The sequence below is a fragment of the Osmerus mordax genome, chromosome 12, assembly GCF_038355195.1.
Source record: "Osmerus mordax isolate fOsmMor3 chromosome 12, fOsmMor3.pri, whole genome shotgun sequence".
Classification (NCBI taxonomy): Eukaryota; Metazoa; Chordata; class Actinopteri; order Osmeriformes; family Osmeridae; genus Osmerus; species Osmerus mordax.
Window position 1 is genome coordinate 9,411,827 of NC_090061.1, and position 21,016 is coordinate 9,432,842.

General features: G+C 47.3%; 1 protein-coding gene across 5 annotated transcripts; it reads right to left on the reverse strand.

Annotated features, from left to right (window-relative positions):
• Positions 1 to 338: 338 nt before the first annotated feature.
• mbnl3 (muscleblind-like splicing regulator 3) lies at positions 339 to 20,620 on the reverse strand. Of its 5 annotated transcripts, none has more exons than XM_067247129.1 (10): positions 20,483 to 20,620; positions 13,296 to 14,555; positions 8,556 to 8,720; positions 8,210 to 8,413; positions 6,091 to 6,330; positions 4,367 to 4,517; positions 3,172 to 3,207; positions 2,476 to 2,586; positions 1,103 to 1,197; positions 339 to 514 (listed from the first exon to the last, which is right to left on the reverse strand). In XM_067247129.1, the coding sequence occupies exons 2-10, from the start codon at positions 13,467 to 13,469 to the stop codon at positions 512 to 514; spliced, it is 1,179 nt and encodes a 392-aa protein (XP_067103230.1). In that variant the 5' UTR covers positions 13,470 to 14,555; positions 20,483 to 20,620; the 3' UTR covers positions 339 to 511. The 5 variants fall into 5 exon arrangements, with proteins under 5 accessions (XP_067103230.1, XP_067103228.1, XP_067103229.1 ...); XM_067247127.1 differs by having other exon boundaries at positions 339 to 562; XM_067247128.1 differs by lacking the exon at positions 3,172 to 3,207 and having other exon boundaries at positions 339 to 562.
• Positions 20,621 to 21,016: the final 396 nt, after the last annotated feature.

Sequence of the window (21,016 nt, forward strand, 5' to 3'; positions counted from 1 at the left end):
GATTCTATTGTTGTGTGTGTGTGTGTGTTAAAGGTGTGAGCGTGTATGGCTGTAAGGAATTAGGAGCTGTATTTCCTCAGTCAGCCTGCTCCTTCAAGTTAGTGTGCATCAGGATGGCTGGTTTCTATCAACAGTAATGGGTCCAAGCTTAAGTATTGCCTGTGTATATATCAACATTGTTGACAAATTGATTACGTGAGTACCTCCTAAATGAGGTTACCACTACCTCTCACTTGGGGTGCACTGTAGGTTAGGCACATGTTAGATGCATTCAGATAATTGGCTGTGGTGTTCTTGGGTAGGGTCAGTTGGCAAAGAGGAACTGACTGATGGGGGGAGGGGGGGGGGCGGTGACTATGTTTATGGGTAGTTTAACTGGGGTTTCGAGAGAGGCTTACTGGGTTCAGCGCCACAGGAGCTGCAACCAGCAGTTTGGGGAGAGGACAGAAGTGGGTTTCCATGGGGATGCACTGAAGATCCATTGGGTCGGCACTCAGAACCTCCGAAGGGTCTACTGGAAGAGAGAGGGCGGAGCAGGAAGAGGAAACATGAAACCCTTCCACTGAGAAAGATAGAAAACAAGTGATGAGGAAAAGTTAATAACTTTGGTATAAGACAGACAGTTCAAAAGCATCAAGATTTTGAATAAAAGTAATACAGTATTTCTCATTACAAGTTATACACAGTGTACATAAGAGAAGAGAGTGAGGGCAGTGGTTGGATCTTGGGAATTTAGTGAGAAATTGAAATTGCCACACCGCAAATATAAAGTCTACACAGATCACAACAGTGAAGACAGAGACAGACAGAGAAGATGACACTAGATCCTAAGTGCATCAGGAACGTTTGATATGATCCAGAACTGATCTGTCACCTGCTGATAAAGTTAAAGCTCTTCTTGGATGCTGTTTTTTCACTTGCTCACTTTTGTTACATTAAAAAGTGACACAAAGGAGTGAAATGTGTGAACACATACAGTATGTATGGAGATATAGCTGGGTGGACTTTACAGTAAAAGGACTATGGTCATGTCTCTGTGTGGACAGAGGTCTAAAAACCTAAGGTTAAAACAAAAGAGAAAACCCAAAATGAAGGGGCAAACCTGATTGGAGGCGGCGGATTCTGCGAAAGGAACATTGGTGACTGGGGTCGAGGCCGACGAAACAGTGGAGGTGGTGGCACCGTGCATCATGGGAACTTTTATTCAGGCGAGTCAGACGAGAGACAGAGAACGAGGGGATGGGTGGGGAGGGGGAGGAATAGGAGGAGGAGGGGATGTTATGGTTACCATGGCGAAATGTGGAGGAGGAGTAAATATCGAGGCAACAAGTCATGTGACATTGCCGCCGGGTGAGGGGTTTCAACAAGAATCAAGACACATGCAAATGAAATAAGAGAAAAAGAAAATCACGTTACTATTTCTATTGAGAGAAACACCATGTTCTAAGAAATATGGAGAAATGTGTAGTTCCACAACTGAGAGTTGACAAAATATGGCATTATTCTATAGTCATACAATCAAATCAGACTAAGGCATCTGATAGTTGTATTCCAATGGAAGGAGGCATGTGTGGGGAGGGGGGAGCAAATGAGTAAGAGAAAAAGGAAGCAAAAGCTATTTCTGTAAAATGCAGACTCACACACTCACGTAGGGATCCTGACTATAATATGACACTCATTTGTCATTTTTTTAATCACATAATTCCAAAAATGTAATACTTAATTTTGATTAAATATTGGATATAACAGTTTGGAAATCCTGATGCGATACTACTGTAGCTCTTTATCTTTGGTGAGATATTTGATCAAAATCTCCTTCAAGTCTCACCTACTCCCCAACTAGACAAAATAGATGATTTTATGAATTGTTTAAATGACAGAGAAAGGTCAGCATCTCAAGAGCTCACTTCTACACTACGCTGCATCATGGGTTATAAAAAACAGTGGTCGTGTTCTTAGTTTTCTATCTCGAGACTGATTTAAGAATTGCTGCCCTTAACAAATCCTGAATTAGCATCATATTATCATCATACAGGTTTGAGCTATGGATGACAAAACACAAACACAGGGTAGGAAATGCATAAACAGCCGATGGCTAAAGCACTCACAAACAGCCAGACCTTCTCTCCCAAACAACAAGGCACATACTGCACATTCTTTAGACTTTGCTACTTTGATATCCTTTTCTGTCTGGGAATATGAATATCAATGGACATTAATATGTGGATGTGTGTAAATATATACAGTACATCCAGAGGGGTTATATCAGATAAAAATGGCCTAAATTCAATGTGAGGTCCAGATTAGTCTTTGTTGTGCTGTAGACCGGCAGAGAGGAGGATTTGTGAATCCGACCATCTACACACTGTTAGAAAACTAGCAGAGGCTAGAAAGGTGTGTTATGGGGGCCAGAAAGGGGGGAGGGTAATAGTACATGGCCAGGGGGCCAGAGAGGGGGCTGAGCGTTCCCCTCACCAGCATATCCAGGCACTGACATGAGGCGGCTGTGGGGGTGCCTGCAGCTGCTCCAGTCCCGCCTCTCCCAGCGGCCCTCCGCTGCCAGCGGGACCGGGGGTTTCATTAGCCCTACAGGAGACAGGAGAGGGAGGGGGTGGGGGGGCTTACAGCAAGACCAACATGACCCAGCACTGGCCCCACGCTCAAAGCTATCTGAAATGTCTCCCTCACACACGCACATAGGCGCACCCACTCTTATCTGCTGTGCCCACATGAACAAGCATCCTCACACACACACACACACACATACACATGGACTTGCAAATATGAACACAAACAAATAGCCATAGAATTGTTAATGAGTTTAAAAAGAAGGTCAGTACGAGCAGTGAAGATGACAAGCAGGTGTTCTGAGGCGTACGGACAGACAGACAGAGACAGGGTGACAGGCAGACAAAAAAACTCCAAAGCATCTCAAGGCTGACCATTATGATGGACTCAGCTCTACAGTCAGCTACCATTCACATCTTCTACAGTTCCTAGCCTAGATATGACAGACCTACAGCATCACCATCCTCAAACAGTGATAACATATATCTGTCCTGTTGTTGCCTTCATCCCTTTCCCTTCCCTGCAGTCCGCTCAACAGAGAAGCCCCAGTACTGCCAGCTGCCCCATGCCCCCCAGCAGCAGTGAGTGAAGGAGCAGACCTACCCATGCCTCCTGAGGGCGCCATGCACAGGACTGAGCCTGCCACAGCATGCAGAAGTGAGGGGGTGGTAAGGGGGAAAGAAGGAGGGTGAGGGGAGGAAGGAGGTGGGGTTGGGGGATCGACAAGACAAAAACAACATTCAGGTTAGTGCAAGCGACAGGAACAAGGTGAGCCATGTCGAGGCTGTCACAGGTACAACACACAGCAGAGACAATATGGAGGCCTGAGGGGGTGCGCACGCACGCACGCACACACACACACACACATGACACGCAGAACAATAGACGAAGAGCGGTGGAGGACACAGGATGCAGATATACACTGAGAGCGCTGATGGTCTGCCTTTGATAAGCTAGTTGCTGTCGTGTGTGTGCAGTATTACTAGTCACTCTGGGAGTGTGTGCACCTGGTGGAGAAGGAGCTGGGGGAGATGGAAGCGTGGGTCACACTGGGATGTGTACATTTTCTCTATACTACAGCAGCACAAGCGTGAAGGTGCTCGCAACTTGGTAGCACCTGGAGAGGTGGCATGTGAGTGTTTGTGTGCAACAGGAAGGGGTCAGTCGAGAGGGGAGCAAATGCACAGAGCACAGATAGGAAGAAAGAAAGAAAGAAAGAAAGGAAGAAAGAGAGAGAGAGAGAAAGAAAAAGAGAGTAATAGCAGGAGGGAGATGAGAATAGTCATCTGCCCCACATTCCACACAGCACATTCACACTGCTGCCAGGTCACAGGGGTAATGTTGAACATCCTCATCAAAGACTGCCCTCTCTCTCTCCCCCCGATGCTACCCACCTTCTAATACAACAACTGTTACATCGACCTACTGTCATCAACCTCCTACTAACAAACAGTCATCCAACAGCATGTGCAAGTTCTAGAGAAACAAAATAATGCTAGCCATTTAACATCGGCCATTTAATAAACCAGTTATTTTATGTACATTCATGTTTCATGTTGGAGCTGATTACCTATGTAAACCGCCCATAACTTAACCCCACAGATCCAAGTGTTGACATAGTAGTAAGATACATTAGGAGTCTGTATGCCTGATTCCGAGTCCTACACTATGGGATAGTGCATGGTTGGACATAAACCAATGCCAAATGTAAATTTCCCCAGTGAGATGCTAAAATCAACTACAATGTCTAAATGTACTCCCCTAAAATGTTGTTCTTGAATTCTTCATGTGGACTCACCAGTGGGGATGAAGGCTTGCTGCTGCAGCTGCATGTTAGCCAGGGCCTGCTGGTAGTGGAACATGCTGGGGTTGAAGACAGCCGCCGCCCCGTTGCTCTTCTCCAGAGAGGGCCTCTTTGGTAGCGGCTGCATGGCCCCAGGGGGCAGGGCCTGGAGATGGGAGGGAGGGAGAGAAACAGACAGAGAAAGAGAACAGACACAAAACGAAAAATAGTTAGAGTTACAACTACTACAATAGTGGTAGAACAACTGATTCGATGAAGCTGCTTAATACGGATTCATATAATAGAATTACAATGCAAAACCACCCCACACAACTCCAGCATCGTCTAGTGGATGCAGTGCCAGTAGACTGAGATACTCAGTTTGAACAGCTTTGTCTGGTTCTTTTCTCCACCAGTAGAGGATGCTGCAGTATCTTAAACCAGCTACTGAAAGACAGGCCAATCCCACTGGCCCAGCCAATAGCAAAATGGATCTGCAAAGGTTCCATTTTCTACCGAAAACCATGTTGCACCATCTATTGAATGAAGGAAAACCTGAAGGGCATTTGCATTTACGACAGGAGGATAAAAAGATCGAAAAAAAAGGTGAAATGTCAAAATACCACGTCATAGAGTGGCTGCAGGTTTCGCATCAGAGGAACACCAACAGGCTGGGGCGGGGTAAGGCGGGCAGTGAGCACATGACGACAGCCAACCAATAAGGATTAAGCAAACGACACTCAGACAGCAAGGCAGTGGAGATACGGGTGAGGTCATAGTCAGGAACAACGCATGATGGTGAAAATGTTAAGCAGCAGAGTGTAAGAAAGTAAATAACAAACAGTAGCTTCATGAGAGGGTATTAGGTACAGCCAACATGATGAAACCATGCAATGAAAAGCAAGCTTGTAAAAATATGTCAGGAGCAGACAAAATACAAACTTACACTAGAACTGGAAGTACTGCACTTGACCAGTTTTTGCTATAACCATCCATATAATGAATCTCTGAATCTTTTTTCATACTCTATTACTTTGCATCTATCTGCAATGCAGACAGTGTATTTACAGTGGCTCAAGCAACCACCCAGGAACACACATTGCTAATTTCATATCAAGAGCACACAAAAGAACAAGAGCCTCCAGTACTAAACTTAAAAGGAAGATAAACCACAGAATCTTCTATGAAATCTCAATTGGGTCAATTCAGTTTGACAGGCTTTTTATGACTGAATCGATTGCAATTGCTAAATCGTTAAAACGACTGATACAGAAATCATAGGATTTCTTAGCGTTAATAGAAGGATTATGTGAGAATTGATTTCCTTATTAACCTTTACAAAAATTTCCAATACAACAAAACCGTATTAAGTCAGATGTGCTGTAATGAGGTTGTTGGTGGTAAATGCTTCACGTGCCAAACACCAAAACGTCCTACAGTATTTCAAGTTTATTTACCTTGTTAAGCTTTAATTTGAACACGCTTCAAAAACGCAATACGTGCCATCCCACACTACTGTGTTGTGAGGCTGCTCTGCTCTGAGGCTATGGTTCTGAGGCTATGGTTCTGAGGCTATGGTTCTGAGTCTATGGTTCTGAGGCTATGGTTCTGAGGCTATGGTTCTGAGTCTATGGTTCTGAGTCTATGGTTCTGAGTCTATGGTTCTGAGGCTATGGTTCTGAGGCTATGGTGTGGAAGCCAGGATGATAATGCTGAGGTGGTGGGTGTGCTGGTCTCACCATGGTGCCAGTGGCGGCGTTCTGACTGGCTTGGTGCTGGGCAGCCTTGATCCTGGCCTGCAGGTGAGCAGGGGGGTGGAAGTACTTGCACTTGTCGCGGCTGCAGCGGCCCTTGATGTAGTCCATGCAGACGATGACCGAGTTCTCACTGCCGTCTACCATGGCTGCCTCCAGGGGGTGGGCGTAGCGGCAGTCACTCTCGCCCCGCGTGCAGTTACCCCGCTGGAACTCACGACACACCTGGAGGCCCCAGAGAGGAGGGGGGGGGGGGGTTGTTTTATTGTAATCCAGACACACCACGCAGACATCCAGACACCACGCAGACATCCAGACACACCACACAGACATCCAGACACACCCCACAGACATCCAGACACACCACACAGACATCCAGACACCACGCAGACATCCAGACACACCACACAGACATCCAGACACACCCCACAGACATCCAGACACACCCCACAGACATCCAGACACACCCCACAGACATCCAGACACCACGCAGACATCCAGACACACCACACAGACATCCAGACACACCACGCAGACATCCAGACACCACGCAGACATCCAGACACACCACACAGACATCCAGACACACCACACAGACATCCAGACACACCACACAGACATCCAGACACACCACACAGACATCCAGACACCACGCAGACATCCAGACACACCACACAGACATCCAGACACACCACGCAGACATCCAGACACCACGCAGACATCCAGACACACCACACAGACATCCAGACACACCCCACAGACATCCAGACACACCCCACAGACATCCAGACACACCACACAGACATCCAGACACCACGCAGACATCCAGACACACCACACAGACATCCAGACACACCACACAGACATCCAGACACACCACACAGACATCCAGACACCACGCAGACATCCAGACACACCACACAGACATCCAGACACACCACACAGACATCCAGACACACCACACAGACATCCAGACACCACGCAAACATCCAGACACACCACACAGACATCCAGACACACCCCACAGACATCCAGACACACCCCACAGACATCCAGACACACCCCACAGACATCCAGACACACCCCACAGACATCCAGACACACCCCACAGACATCCAGACACACCCCACAGACATCCAGACACACCACACAGACATCCAGACACACCCCACAGATATCCAGACACACCACACAGACATCCAGACACACCCCACAGACATCCAGACACACCACACAGACATCCAGACACACCCCACAGATATCCAGACACACCCCACAGACATCCAGACACCACGCAGACATCCAGACACACCACACAGACATCCAGACACACCACGCAGACATCCAGACACCACGCAGACATCCAGACACACCACACAGACATCCAGACACACCCCACAGACATCCAGACACACCCCACAGACATCCAGACACACCACACAGACATCCAGACACCACGCAGACATCCAGACACACCACACAGACATCCAGACACACCACACAGACATCCAGACACACCACACAGACATCCAGACACCACGCAGACATCCAGACACACCACACAGACATCCAGACACACCACACAGACATCCAGACACACCATACAGACATCCAGACACACAACACAGACATCCAGAAACACAACACAGATATCCAGACACACCATGCAGACATCCAGACACACCACACAAATATCCAGACACACCACACAGACATCCAGACACACCACGCAGACATCCAGACACACCCCACAGACATCCAGACACACCCCACAGACATCCAGACACACCACACAGACATCCAGACACACCCCACAGATATCCAGACACACCACACAGACATCCAGACACACCACACAGACATCCAGACACACCATACAGACATCCAGACACACAACACAGACATCCAGAAACACAACACAGATATCCAGACACACCATGCAGACATCCAGACACACCACACAAATATCCAGACACACCACACAGACATCCAGACACACCACGCAGACATCCAGACACACCACACAGATATCCAGACACACCACGCAGACATCCAGACACACCATACACACAGTGGCATAATGGGTCGACATAACATCACACACCTCCAGCTTGTCTGTACGCATGTGTTTGTGTGCAGAGCTGCCGTTGCCCATGCTGGCCAGGCCGGTGGGGCTCCCTGGGACCAGCAGGGGCCCGCTGGGCAGTAGCTCAGGCATCAGGCCCATGCCTGGACCCATGTGGCTCAGATAGGGGCTGAACGCCATGCTGGGACTGGTAGCCAGGGACGGGGTCACCGGGAACGTGGTCTGAGGAGGAAGGGAGGGATACAGAGAGAAAGAGCGAGACAGATCACTTTAGCAGCCAATGTTCTTGTTCAAAACCTGCTGTTCAAAATATATACTGGCAGAAACAACCATGGCTAAGTTAGTGTTAGTGTAAGCTGCTCACTATTGGCTGCAGCTGGGCCCCTGGCAGCATGAACTGCATCTGTTGGGCCAACATGGCGGCTGCTGTCTTCTGCTGGATCAGGTTGTTCCTGCCGTTGATCTCCAGCTGCGTCTTGAGGTGTGGAGGGGGGTGCAGATATTTACAGTTGTCGCGCGTGCAGCGGCCCTGCAGAACGGAGGGAGAAGAGAAAAGGAGGTTATAGAGAGAAAGAGAGAGAGAAGGGCGGGGTTCAGTTTTACTGTAGGGCAGGCAGAGTGATAAATTGCAGTGGCTCTTAGTTATTAGATCCAGGAGAGATGAACCAGTGTGACAGGGAGATGAGTAATGGGATTAGAGAGATAAATCACGCAGGGGTTTCCTTGACAGGCAGCCAGAAAAGGCTATAGGACAAGTTGTCCCATCACCCCCATCTCCAAAATGAGGAATGGACAACGACAAATACAGGGTAGTACCATCAGAAATGGAGAATAAAAAAACTGCTTACAAAAATATAATTAAATAATTTAATTGGAGGAATATATGGTGCTTTATGAAAACTCAGAATCTAATATCAGATGATTATTTATTTAAATATGACACATTGGGAAAGTCAAGCAGCCCTGAGAATACTTTTAATTGGTGCATCATTTGAAGTTCTTGTTAATTGCCATGGTGACACAGGTAGACTCAATCACCCCATTCTTGTATCAATCATTATAAAAATGTTACTAGATGTTTCAAGGATAGAAAAAAACCTTTGACTGAAAGATAACCCTAGTTAAGCACAATGAGTCCACGGAAAATTGCGCGGACACAGAGATATGGCTTGTGCCAGGTTTAGCACACTAGCACAGTACCGGCTGAGAGACCCTGCTGACACAGGATAAACCCAGGGTTCAGAAAACACATGCTCCAATCTCTCTCAGACCACAGCCTGTATCAACCTCTCCAGTCAGTTATCAGTCTAGGAAGTAAGCAGCTTTCCATAGAGCAGAGAAAACAAACATATCAGGGCATGTGACAGATTGAGGCACATGGCTGGTGACATAATGTGTAACAGTCGGAATGCGGAGGGGGGGAGAGACCAGTGAGACCTGCTTGCTAACCTACTGAGTGACCTTATTAGACCTGGAAAGAGAGAGAGAGAGATAGAATGTCTGTATCACACTTCCCTAAACAAAATCCACTGTATATATAATTTATATGCAAAAACATATGCATATCCTTAGCACACACCTGACATGTCCTGACAGAGGTCCTTATGAGCTCTCACTTTTCCTGGAAATGTCATTCAAATATTTTCAAATATATATTTTTATACTGCTTTAGGGTCTACTGTCCATAAAAGCTCCCCTTTGCTCTGGTATGTGGTGTACTTCAGCCAGCAGGGTCTGGCTCGTCACCAGAAGCCTCTGCCCCAGAGCTCTGCCAGGGACATAATTCCCCAAGTCCCTCTTAAATACTTTCATTCAAATTGTTGCCAGTTTTAAACCAACTTAAAATCTAAGTTTTTTCATTCCACTAATTACATTCTTCGAAATGCCCTCTAAGGCAGTGTCCTCTGCCCTGCCTGGCTGTCAGGTTCTATTTGGTAGTGTGTGAGTGTACAGTACGTGTGTGTGTGTGTGTGTATGTGTGTGTGTGAGGTAGAAGACGTGGTGCAGGAACACTGCAGGTGAAAGCAGAGACTCTCACAGAGGAAGAGAACTGCAGTCCCCATTAAACCCCTGGGCTCCTAGCAGCTGTCCCTCTGCAGCGGAGCTGTTAACCCCCTTAAAGAGCCCCACCAAGCCCCACACCCCCCTTGAACCAGCCTCTGTGTGTTTGCATGCGTATATGTACAGTATTTATGTTTGTATGTGTGTGTGTGTTCGTACGCGTGTGTGTGTACGTTTGCATGTGTGTGGGTTTATGTGCGTCTGAAACTAGTCACAGAGAGTGAAAGGATCCGAAAAGCTGAGCCGGAAGGTTGTGTCCTGGTCCCACTGCCAGAGGAGACACTCTAGCGCTAGTGATGTCACTGAACGGGGACGGCGAGGGTAATTGTGATGGATCGCGTCGCGCTGTGATGAGGACGCAGGGAGGACGCCTAGCTGCAGAAGTGCTGAGCAGCCAGTCGGCAGCAGCAGGATGGCAGCCAAGGCGGAGGCAGAGAGGTGGACAGCCGCAGTGTCTCCCACAGCTGAACCTCCACACTGCCTCACACACACACCACAGTCAAAAGCGTGTCATTAATAACATTCATTATTAACGTTGTTATTGAACAGCCAGGCACAGTCCAGCATGTCGACAGGTAAGCATGCGGGGCGCCTCATACAAACAGAGGGTGCCAGACACCAGAGAGACGGAGGAGAGGGGAGTGGGGTTTGCGTCAGCAGCCTGTGTGTTAAGGGATGTGTGAGTAATTAGAAGACAGGTCTCGTGAGCCAGCATGGTAAACCAACCTCAATACTGAGGAGCAGTAGAACACTCTGAGGACACTAAGAATAACACACCTAATGATGTCTCTGGTACATAGTCTGCTGTACATAGCTTGGCAGACGATCATACTCCAATGGGGTGTGCTACACATTACTATTCTCCGCATTGAGAATAGGACATGAACAGAAAACCGTGGGGAGGGGGGGGGAGGGGGGAGTGAAAAGCAAAAGAGAAAGGGAGAGGCACATGAAAAGTCATGTCAAGTAGAATCTATTGGGTCAGGAATCTCCTCCTTGTAACCATGGCAACACGCTAAGCAACAGAGGAAGTCCCTCCTAGTACAGTAGTCTCTATGCTATGCATGCAGAGAAGAGAGAGAGGCTGAAAGTAAAATACAGAGGAGAGAGAGGTTGAGAGAGTACAAGAGAGAGAAAGAAAAAGCTGGATAGGGAGAAAGAGAGAGATTTTGATTCACCAATACAAGGTGGAACAGCAAACTGATCTGCATTATAAAAGCACCATGCTTTGCATTTATGACAAATACTGCACATGGTCATCTGACTAATAATAACTACCTCCCCTAGACAGGCAAATATTCCCTGCATGGTTTCTTTGTGTTAGGTGCAGAATCTCACCCTGCCCTGCTGTACAAGATCCTCTGCATGCTAGACAATTACATCATCCAAAAGAGCTCTCTCTCTCTCTCTCTCTCTCTCTCTCTCTCTCTCTCTCTCTCTCTCTCTGCAAGAGCAGTATTCTGCTGAACGTTGTCCAGAGTTTATGAACAAAGTGGGTCTGGGGGCAAATGTGACTGCACCTATCATCCTTTAAAACAATGCCAGCACTCCCGTTAATAAGGTAAAGGACCTCCATGCTTTCCTGCTGCCCTTCCCCCAGCAGGTCACCAGCCAGACAGACAGACCAGGGCAGACAGAGAGAGACAGAAGGGCAGACAGACAGATTAGACAGGGAGGTAGACAGACATACAGAGAGGCAGACAGAGAGACAGGGCAGCTGGAAGAGCAGCAGAAGGAACAGCATTGCACAAGAGATGCCAGATATGTGGGGACAGTGAAGTGGCCATTAGGAGATAAATCCATAAATTAGCAAGAAGGGGAGGATGGGAGTATGGGAGTAAAAGAGCATAGGAAAGGCGGAATGAGCTGCTACAGGAACCAAACTTGCTTCCTTCTTCTTAGTCAACCTGTATACGTGACAGTTGCGAAAAACTATTAATCAATGTGACATAGAGGATAAACATAGAAGGAGAAAATATGTGTGGATGGAGTGTGGACAAATTGTGTGTGAGGACAGTGTGTGGACAGAGTGTGTGCGTGTGTGTGTGTGTGTGAGAAAGCACGGCTGGCTCCTGATAAAAAGCGAGCCGTGATGACCTTCAGTTGTTTGTAACTTTCTCAAAGCGCCAGCACTGTGTGACCCTGAGTCCCCAGACAGCCCAACAGGGCCTTCAACACAAGAGTCCCTCCAACACAGAGCAGCTCCCATCTACCACACGTCAATATAACCCACACACAGCCAGGCTGTTGCTCTGTGCTAAAAACAGCAGTGCCACTCACAAAGATCAAACCAAACTATCCAATGGGTGGGCACTCCTGCGCTGTTGCTAGGCCCCTCTCTCTCTCTCCCTCTCTTGTTCTCTCTTTCCACATCTCCCCCTCTGCTCTGCTCTGGAGGACATAACACAGAAAAATGGCTGAATAATAAATTCTAACTCAATAAACGGGGAGACAGCAGCTGCACTCAGACAGAGAGCGCCTTGTCTGGGGTTCTCTTTTTCACTGCAGGGACGCTGGTCAGAAACAAACACAGTCACACACACACACACACACACACACACACACACACACACACATACACACACACAGACCCATACAGCTCGAACACGAATCCAAAATGTCAACACAGTTCCAGCTACTCTGACATACAGCAACATCCTCACTACTGCATTGGATGGTGTATCTGAGTCACTCTCTGCACAGTGACAGTCTGACTTGCTGTGGAGGTGAGATGTATGGGGGGGAGACAGGAAGCAGCTGCACTGTCTGGGTCAGAGTGACTGGGCCACATCAGCAGCAGAGGGACAGCTAGTCAGCAAAATGGCTTTAGAGGACAGGAGGATGAATGGACGAGGATGAAACGCAGGCCCGGGAGGGGCAGTATTTCAGGTGTCGCTAGGTTCTGAATATTTCCAAAACCTTGAAAGCCTCTGTCCACTCAGGAAAGTTGCGTGTGTATTTGTGTGTGTGTGATTGTATTAGTTTGACCCGTTATCAATGAGTGTGCGTGTGTGTGCGTGTGTGTTGCCTGCGAGGTCGTTACCTTGAGTGAGTCAAAGCAGGCGATGACTCGGCCATTCTCCACGTGGCAGCTGCGGGAAGGGTGGGCAAACTTGCACTCGGCATCCGACCGCGAGCAAGTGCCTCTCTGGAACTCCCGACACACCTCCAGGGTCAGCCATTTAGTGTCCCGCCCCATGGCCATACTGACCGCCATCACGGCCTCTCACACACAGGCACACACACAGATGGCAGACGTGTGGTGCGAGGAGCAAAGTGAAGAAAAAATAAGACTGCGTACACAAAGGCAAGTGATGGAACACTCAAATGTACACACAAAAACTCCTTGGCAAGAGAGTAAAAATCAAAAGTTATCCCGGGCACAAATCAAAAGCAGGTCCTTTTGGGTTTTAAGATGAGCAGGACTAGTCTCGATTCTTCCAGGGCCAGTCCAGGTGAGAGATCTATGGGTTTCAGGTTGAGATAACAGGCCTAGGCAGTGAGCAGAGGCCAGCTCTGTCTCATCACAAGAGAGGGCTCCTCAGTGTGGCATTCTGGGAAACGTAGTTTGGACAGGCGTTGTCCTACAAGGAGGCATTCAGATGACGTGTTCTTGTACCCTCTGTGTCCTGATGAGTCTGTCACCGTCAGTTTCGATATCTTTCTCCCCTCAGGCCACTCCCTATATTTGACTTTGTCTTTACACACCCAAATCACCTCAGATATCCACAGTCTCTCACAGTCATACTCACGTCCGCACGGTGAGTTTCGGGATGAACTCGGGACTGGAGCGATAAGTACGGCCGATTCAGGTCGTTAGGGAAACGGAAAGATAGAAAGAGCACACAGCCTTATCGACCAGTGTCCTTGTATCGATGAGCCGAGGTGACGGGTGGGGAGGAGGGGGGGGGGGGGGGGAGGGGGTTGCAGATCAGCAGGAGGACAGATGACTCTCTGGCTGTCAGGGTGAAATATATCCTCGTTCAAGGCCAAACACACACAGCGCTCCTCTTCTCTCTCACCTACCCTGGAGGGCTCGGAGGAGGGCTCCCACGCAGCGCCAGGCGGACAGCGACAGCAACACAGCAGCAGCAGCCGAACACTTACGCAGCCAAGCACTGGACCTGCAGCCAGCCACTCACAGTAGGCACTTTGGAGTTCCGCTTCCTCCTCTTATTTCAGTCTCTTTCTCATCCCTCCCTCTCCGCGTTCCTTCCTGGTCCTCTCCTCTTGTCGTTTATCCTTCCGTCATCCTCCTCTTCCCTGTCCTCGTGGTGTGTCTGCCCTTTCCGTAATAACCTGTCTGTGGGGCGAACATAAAAAAAAAGACAGATTATCAAAAACCCGTTGGCAAGTAGCTGGCTGAAGAAAAACCGGAAGATAAACATCCAATGTTAAAAAAGCAATGTCAGGAAAATTCTGGAAGTAGAATCGTTAGTATCAAGCCTACTTTGTCAACAAGTAAACTCAGTAAAAAAAGGAGGTGAGAGGTTGGTGGAGCATGAAGCAAAAAAGTGAGACAGAAGTCAGACAGAGAGAGAGAATGGAAAGGGAGAGAAAAACAGAGGTAGAGTAGCGCAGCAGACAGAAGGGAGGCAGCAATGCACAGGAAAGGGCAAGCTACGTCTTGATTAAGAGATACAGAGAGAGAGAGAGAGTAAGGGAGGGACAGAGAGAAAGAGAGGGAGGGAGGGACAGGGAGAAAGAGGGAGGGAGAGAAAAAGGGGGAAGGGGAAAGAGACGTCACCTGGCAAAGCAAATTGACAAACTTGACATGAATCATGCTGTGTATGTATGCTGAAATACAGTGTCCTTGAACTGGCACAAGCTGGCACTGGTGATCACCAGCAGTCTCTTGCAGACAGTTTTGAATACGAGGGAAAGAAAAAAGGAGTGACAAGGAAAAAGGATAGAGAGGGGGCATTTCTCCACAGCTGCAGCTGCTGTGCACAGTGCAGGGCCACAGCCAATCAGGAAGCGCTTTGCAGCGAGGCAGGGTGCGCTTTCGAACCAATGAGGGAACGGCTTCCACACAGAGCCCTTCCTTCCTTTCCTCCCTCCCTCCACCACCCGTCCTTGTTCCCTACCTCTCTCTTTCCTCCCGCACAGTCTGTCATGGCGGAGCCTCATGCCCAGATTCAAACAAGAGAATAAAACGGTCTGACTTTTAACTCTCTCTCTCTCTATCTCGGAAGTGTGTACACACCTGTGTCTTGTTCAAACAGCAAGCCTCTCTGCAGTGCGGGTAGATAGATGGGCAAGATAAGAGTTTTACTGTACTGTCCACAGCTAGGTGTGGTGTGGTCGGGTGCGTACAGGACTAGAATACGATAGTGGCCGTTAGACAGCTACTGATGATCCGTTTTAGTAGAGCCATATCACATATCACATGAAAAAGGGGTACGGGTCTGAAAGAGAGCTCGAGGGAGAGAAAACATGAGGTCCTGAATGTATATCCATTCATTGAGTGAATAGGCAAGAGGGAGAGGGACAGAGAGAAAGAGAGAGGGAAAGAGAGAGGGAAAAAGAGAGAGGGAAAGAGGGAGAAGAAAGGAAATGAGGTAAAGACGGGATGGGAGAAGATTCTATCTGTCCTTGTGTCTCATAGCGACAGACACAGACAGGAGGAGCCGTGGGGGGTGTGAGTGTGATGATGTGCGTGAGAGAGAGAGAGTCCGCAGACAGCCAGCCAGAAGGAGAGTACTGCGGTGGAGTAAGGGAGAGAGAGATGTGGGGGTGGGGAGAGGTGGGGAATTGAATTAATACACCCACCTTCAGACTCAAGAACAAAGGCACACACTTGCATAAAAAAAGGGATGAGAGATGAGAGTGTAGGATTGCTTGCTTAAGCAAGGCTGGTCCCTCCTCCTCCTCTCCCTCCCCGTCCTCTTCTTCCTCTCATCCTACCTACAGATCGATGAAGAGTTTCCTCAGGGGGGCACGCTGTGTTCCTGCAGGCAGACCCAGGTCAGCGCCACGAGCCCCCGCTAACCCACACCTCTGAGCCCCGCTCAGCACTCTGCAGAGCTGCTGCTGCCAGCATCATCATCAAACCCCTCTATGCTCACAGGAGCTACCCCACTGCACCCCCGCTGCCCCCCCCCCCCCCGCGCTGCCCCCGGGTCTCCCCCTACAACCCAAGCCCACGAACACTGGTGGTGAGTTAACGCGGCCGACGCAGGTTTTCCCCGATCCATTATGGCGCTCAGGATCCATACTGCTTCCTGCATGATGCCCCCGTCCCGTGTTCTTAACAGACAGAACCATGTGACCTTTCAGGAGCCAACACATTCATTAACAAAGCCTACCTTTGCAAGAGCCTCCTCTTGCAAAGGTATTGAGCACCTCTGGAACTTCTTTATATGATATATGAAGCACTATAGCTGGTGTATGACAGCCGTGACGATTACAAATAGAGACACCCTGTCATCACACCTATAAGTATTCATCCCATTTTCTCGGCAACCAACATTAGTAGAACAGCAGTAACTAACATTAGACGTAACAGTTGTAACCAATATCCAACATTGATTCAACTAGCCAGTGCAGGCTGTAACAGATGTGTCAGACAGTCAAAACATTTCAAAGCCACACTGGCCCATTCATGTCCCAAATGCATACATGTCAACTTTTTGTTACGTGTGATAGGTTTATCTGTAATAATATGACACTCTCAAGATAAGGTGAAGATGTGCAAATAGTTGAAGTACTGGCAGATTTACGGAAAGTAAACTGACCTCAAATAAACGGCACATGCCTGCTAGGCTAGCACGTCTGATCATTCTCTTAGCACACCATGGGGCTAGTGTTTGAATAATTGAACAGACATTCATAAGCTACATATCCAAGCAATAACCATCTGCATATATTCTCAGGCGCAACCCTATGGTATGGAAGTGCTGTAAAGACTGTACATGAGCCTGGGAGTGGCTCTGTGTTCACGATGCTGCAGAGGAGGGACACTAAGGTGAGGAATGGAGCGTAGGAGAGGTCAGAGGAAGGAGAGGGGTCAGGGGAAGAAGGGAAGGAGAGGAGACTGACACATCGAACAAAAGATGAGATGAGAGAGAAGTGAGAGAAGGATCTGTAACTATTGCTTTATGTTTGTAAATATCTAGATAGTAGAGAGAGAGACAGAGAGAGCGAGAAGGAGAAAATGGGGGAGTGAAGGTCAGCAAGGCTGTTCCGCATACAATCTCCCACACACCCCCACACACACACTTACAGTTCCTGTGACAGTGTTCTTAAGAAAAATATAATTGTATATTTTTAATGAAACATAATTTTAGGATTTAATGAAACAAACATGAAAGTGAGCCTGGTTCTGTAAGGTTACACATGGAACAGTAATCTTTCAAGGTATAAAAAGCTATAAAAAGGCTTTTCCTGATACCTGATATCTCAAGTTTTTGGCAGCAGCGTTTATTTTTTGTATAAACATTAACCTGACAAACACTTTGCATCAGTCTCAACTCCATAGCAAAACCAACACACACGTACACAAGTAGCTGCTGTAAGATAGGTGACCTTTGAACCTGCAAAGGTTCCATGATACAAATCAATAGGTCGATAAAAAAAACACATCAATAGTTGGAGAAGGGGAAAACGATTAATGACACCACCTCCTAGCCTAGCCTATATCAACAGTAGACAGATTCTCTATGAAACATGAGCACTGACTGGCCGAGTGGTGAGGAGAGCATGGTAGAGTATATAGGGAAGCATGCTTCTGCTGCATTCCCTCCCCATGTCTGCATGAGGGGGTGGGGGGCTCCAGGATGGGAGCAGGTAGAGGTCAGGGTGGAGGTGGGAGCTGGGGTTGGGGGAAGAGCGGCTGCCTGCATGCCGGCTTCTGCCTTGGGCTCCAGCCTTCAGCGCATTGCGTCCCTCATCAAAGATAGAGCGGCACTCCATGACAGTGTAACCTTCACACCAGAAAGCTGAGGTAGGCAGGTATGGCCATCAGGGATGCCTCCATTACAGAGCATATTTACCAGTCTGCATGAAAGAAGGACTATTTTGCCATCGTAAAGTAAAATAAATATTTTTTTTAACTGAAGGACAGAAAGAATAACCTTGCTCAAAAAACACAAGGAGTGAAAAAGCGATATCAGCAGCCAATCCAAGCTGTGGAATTCTCCCTGTTTTTTAAATGTTTGTCAGTTAGTCTCCCTTGCATTGCTCTCTTCCACAGCCAAGTCAGTCAACTCTGGGAGTGTGGGAGGGAGGCACGGCTGACACCAAGTAACACACAGCTAGGTGAAAAACTTGTTCACCCAACTGGAAAGGGGCGGAATCATGAAAAGCATGAAGTTTTTTTTTTTAAGATGAACATTTTACTGAAAGGATGATAAGATCTGAAAATGACACTTTTGGGCTTGGGTCCAAAAGGAAAGATCAGGTGGTTGCGTAAAAAGAAAGAGATGTAAGAGAAGACAAGGGGAGCTATGGGGAACTATGAGATTTAAGCCCACTGCTAGAGGGAGAGAGCAAAGTAATTAGGTTAAGTATCTATTATCCCCTCAGCTTGTTAAAGCACCACAGCACCCATTCACAAAAACAGACAAATACACCACTATACATACACTCCTCTGACACACCCATTCAATATGTAAATCCATAAATGATTAACAGGGGATAAGAACAGTACGCTATGCCTCATAGATTGAGGCGTGTAGCCTATATTCCACATTTGAATTAAATCAATCAACAACACAACAGATCAAAACTCCAATGCCTCAACATTTTTGCTAATAAAAAAATACAAGTGGTCTTACCTCTTACCTACACCCCTTTCTTAAGACCCATTGTCAGATAACAGATATCTAGTGCCAGTGAACTGAGTGAGCATAAGCAGATATTATGGCTAAATCAATATCATATAGCAAGCATAACATTTGGTGATTTGTTAATGCAGCTGCTTTATCAGTGTAATGTTTTATTTGCACCATAAAACACACATCATCTAGGGCAGCCCAGACCTTCTTGTGTGGGGGGAAATGAGGACATGAGGTTGTGTGTGTGTCAGTTATCAGTGTTTATACGGAGTAAAACAAAGCTAGCTAGACGGGTGCAGAGTCCACAGATCCATGGTGAGGGTGAAGGCAAGGGAGAGAAAGTGTGTTTGTGTGTGCGGGGGGGTTATTGAGAGAGAGTGAGAGAGAGCACATAAACTAGTCTAGACTCGCCGTGCTGTTAAATGAGGCAAGACAATGGCATGGACTCAAAAAGACTCACCAACACAAAGACTGAGCACTATGTGTTTAAATGCAAGGATATGGTGCATAGGAGAATAAGCCTATGTGACTTTGGCGTAGATCTCCCATGTCCTGTTATATCAATGTGTAAATCTGACCAAACAAATTAGGGAATAACACTTGACTGAGTGGAATGTAACTTTGCTGATACAAGTGACCTTATTTAACCCTGGTGCACTGAAAAAAAGGAAACTCACTTTAATATACAAATACTTTGCTTTTGTGTGGGCTAATCACCCAATCACACTAAGAAATAAAAAACATTATTAATCCCATAGTGTAATTAAATGCCTTTAATTTCATATCCTGAGAATAAGCCAAGTAAAAGCCTAGACAGGAAGGTCTACACCGAAAGGCGATTAGGCCTAGCCGTTTTGTGCATATTTTTAAAACCTAGTATCTACTAAGAGATGGTATCCTTAACGAAGGCATTGGTATTACAGTCCACAGTCGGTCAACTGCAGAGGTTTAGGCTACTTACTGAAATTAAGCTTTTAATAAAAAGGAACACAGGAGTATGAAATTAATCCAGCGCTGCACATGTGCCATGAAAGTGCGCCTTTTGTAAACGACAATGACACTAATCTAATGACTTCCGTATTCATATTTGATTATACCAACTGGAAATCGGATGATCAAGGACTGGCTGGCATTAAAGTAGCTCTAGTCGTCAGTATAACTGCTATTGGATTTTACTAAAATGAACGTTATGACAGCAGGTGTGAAATGACGCTCGTTTCATTTTCATGCAGCTATTGGTGTGGCGTGGCTAAGCTACCCAGCAACAGGCAAATACAGCTCAGAGATGAGAACGATTGTCTGCCCTATACGTTTCCCATTACTTTAGACGTTTACTGTAATTACATGTCCAAATGAACACGTTTTGGGCATGCAATGTGCTGCATCTACTGTATGCAATATGAAATAAAGCACGAGGCTAAGTGAAAGTCAAATGCGACAGACGTGTGCTTACCTGTGCTGTGAACTGCTAAAGCCAAATCCACAACGTACTTCGGTCCAAAATCTTCTTATCACAGTCTGCTTACTAAATTACACGTGACAGCCAAAGTAGCCTACAAATGTCGCGTAATAATTGGCAAAGATGTCGTTCTTCGCTGAAAGACGACAGTAGAACAGAGAGGCAAGGCAGTGTCAAAATATGTGCATGGGTTGAAAAATGAGGAAACGAACCCACATTTATGAAGCGCGCGAAGTGAAATGTCCCAACTTGCTACATGCCTAAATAAAAAGCACACAGTCAAGAAGGCGAGGTAAAATCGAGGGAGGGAAGGCGAAAGGGAGGAGTTGAAAAGTGTTGTTTGTCTGCGTCTCTTGGGTGGTATTACGCATTGCCGTCTATTGCCTCCATTTTATGGGAATCCCATGCCCTCTGTATCAACCAAAGGAGAGCACCCAACAGACTAACTACCATTTCAGAGATTTAAATACTGGCTACGGGCTTTGTCCCGGGCAGGAGGATGCTATCTGTGCCAGACATACCTGAGTC

Excerpts from the sequence above, each read along its gene's own strand:
- mbnl3 (XM_067247127.1), bottom strand. The coding sequence starts at position 13,469 with ATGGCGGTCAGTATGGCCATGGGGCGGGACACTAAATGGCTGACCCTG. Across the intron at positions 2,587-3,171 it reads GGCGCCCTCAGGAGGCATGG|GGCTAATGAAACCCCCGGTC; the intron begins GTAGGTCTGCTC and ends TGTCTCCTGTAG. Across the intron at positions 1,198-2,475 it reads GTCAGTGCCTGGATATGCTG|TTCCCATGATGCACGGTGCC; the intron begins GTGAGGGGAACG and ends CCTGAATAAAAG.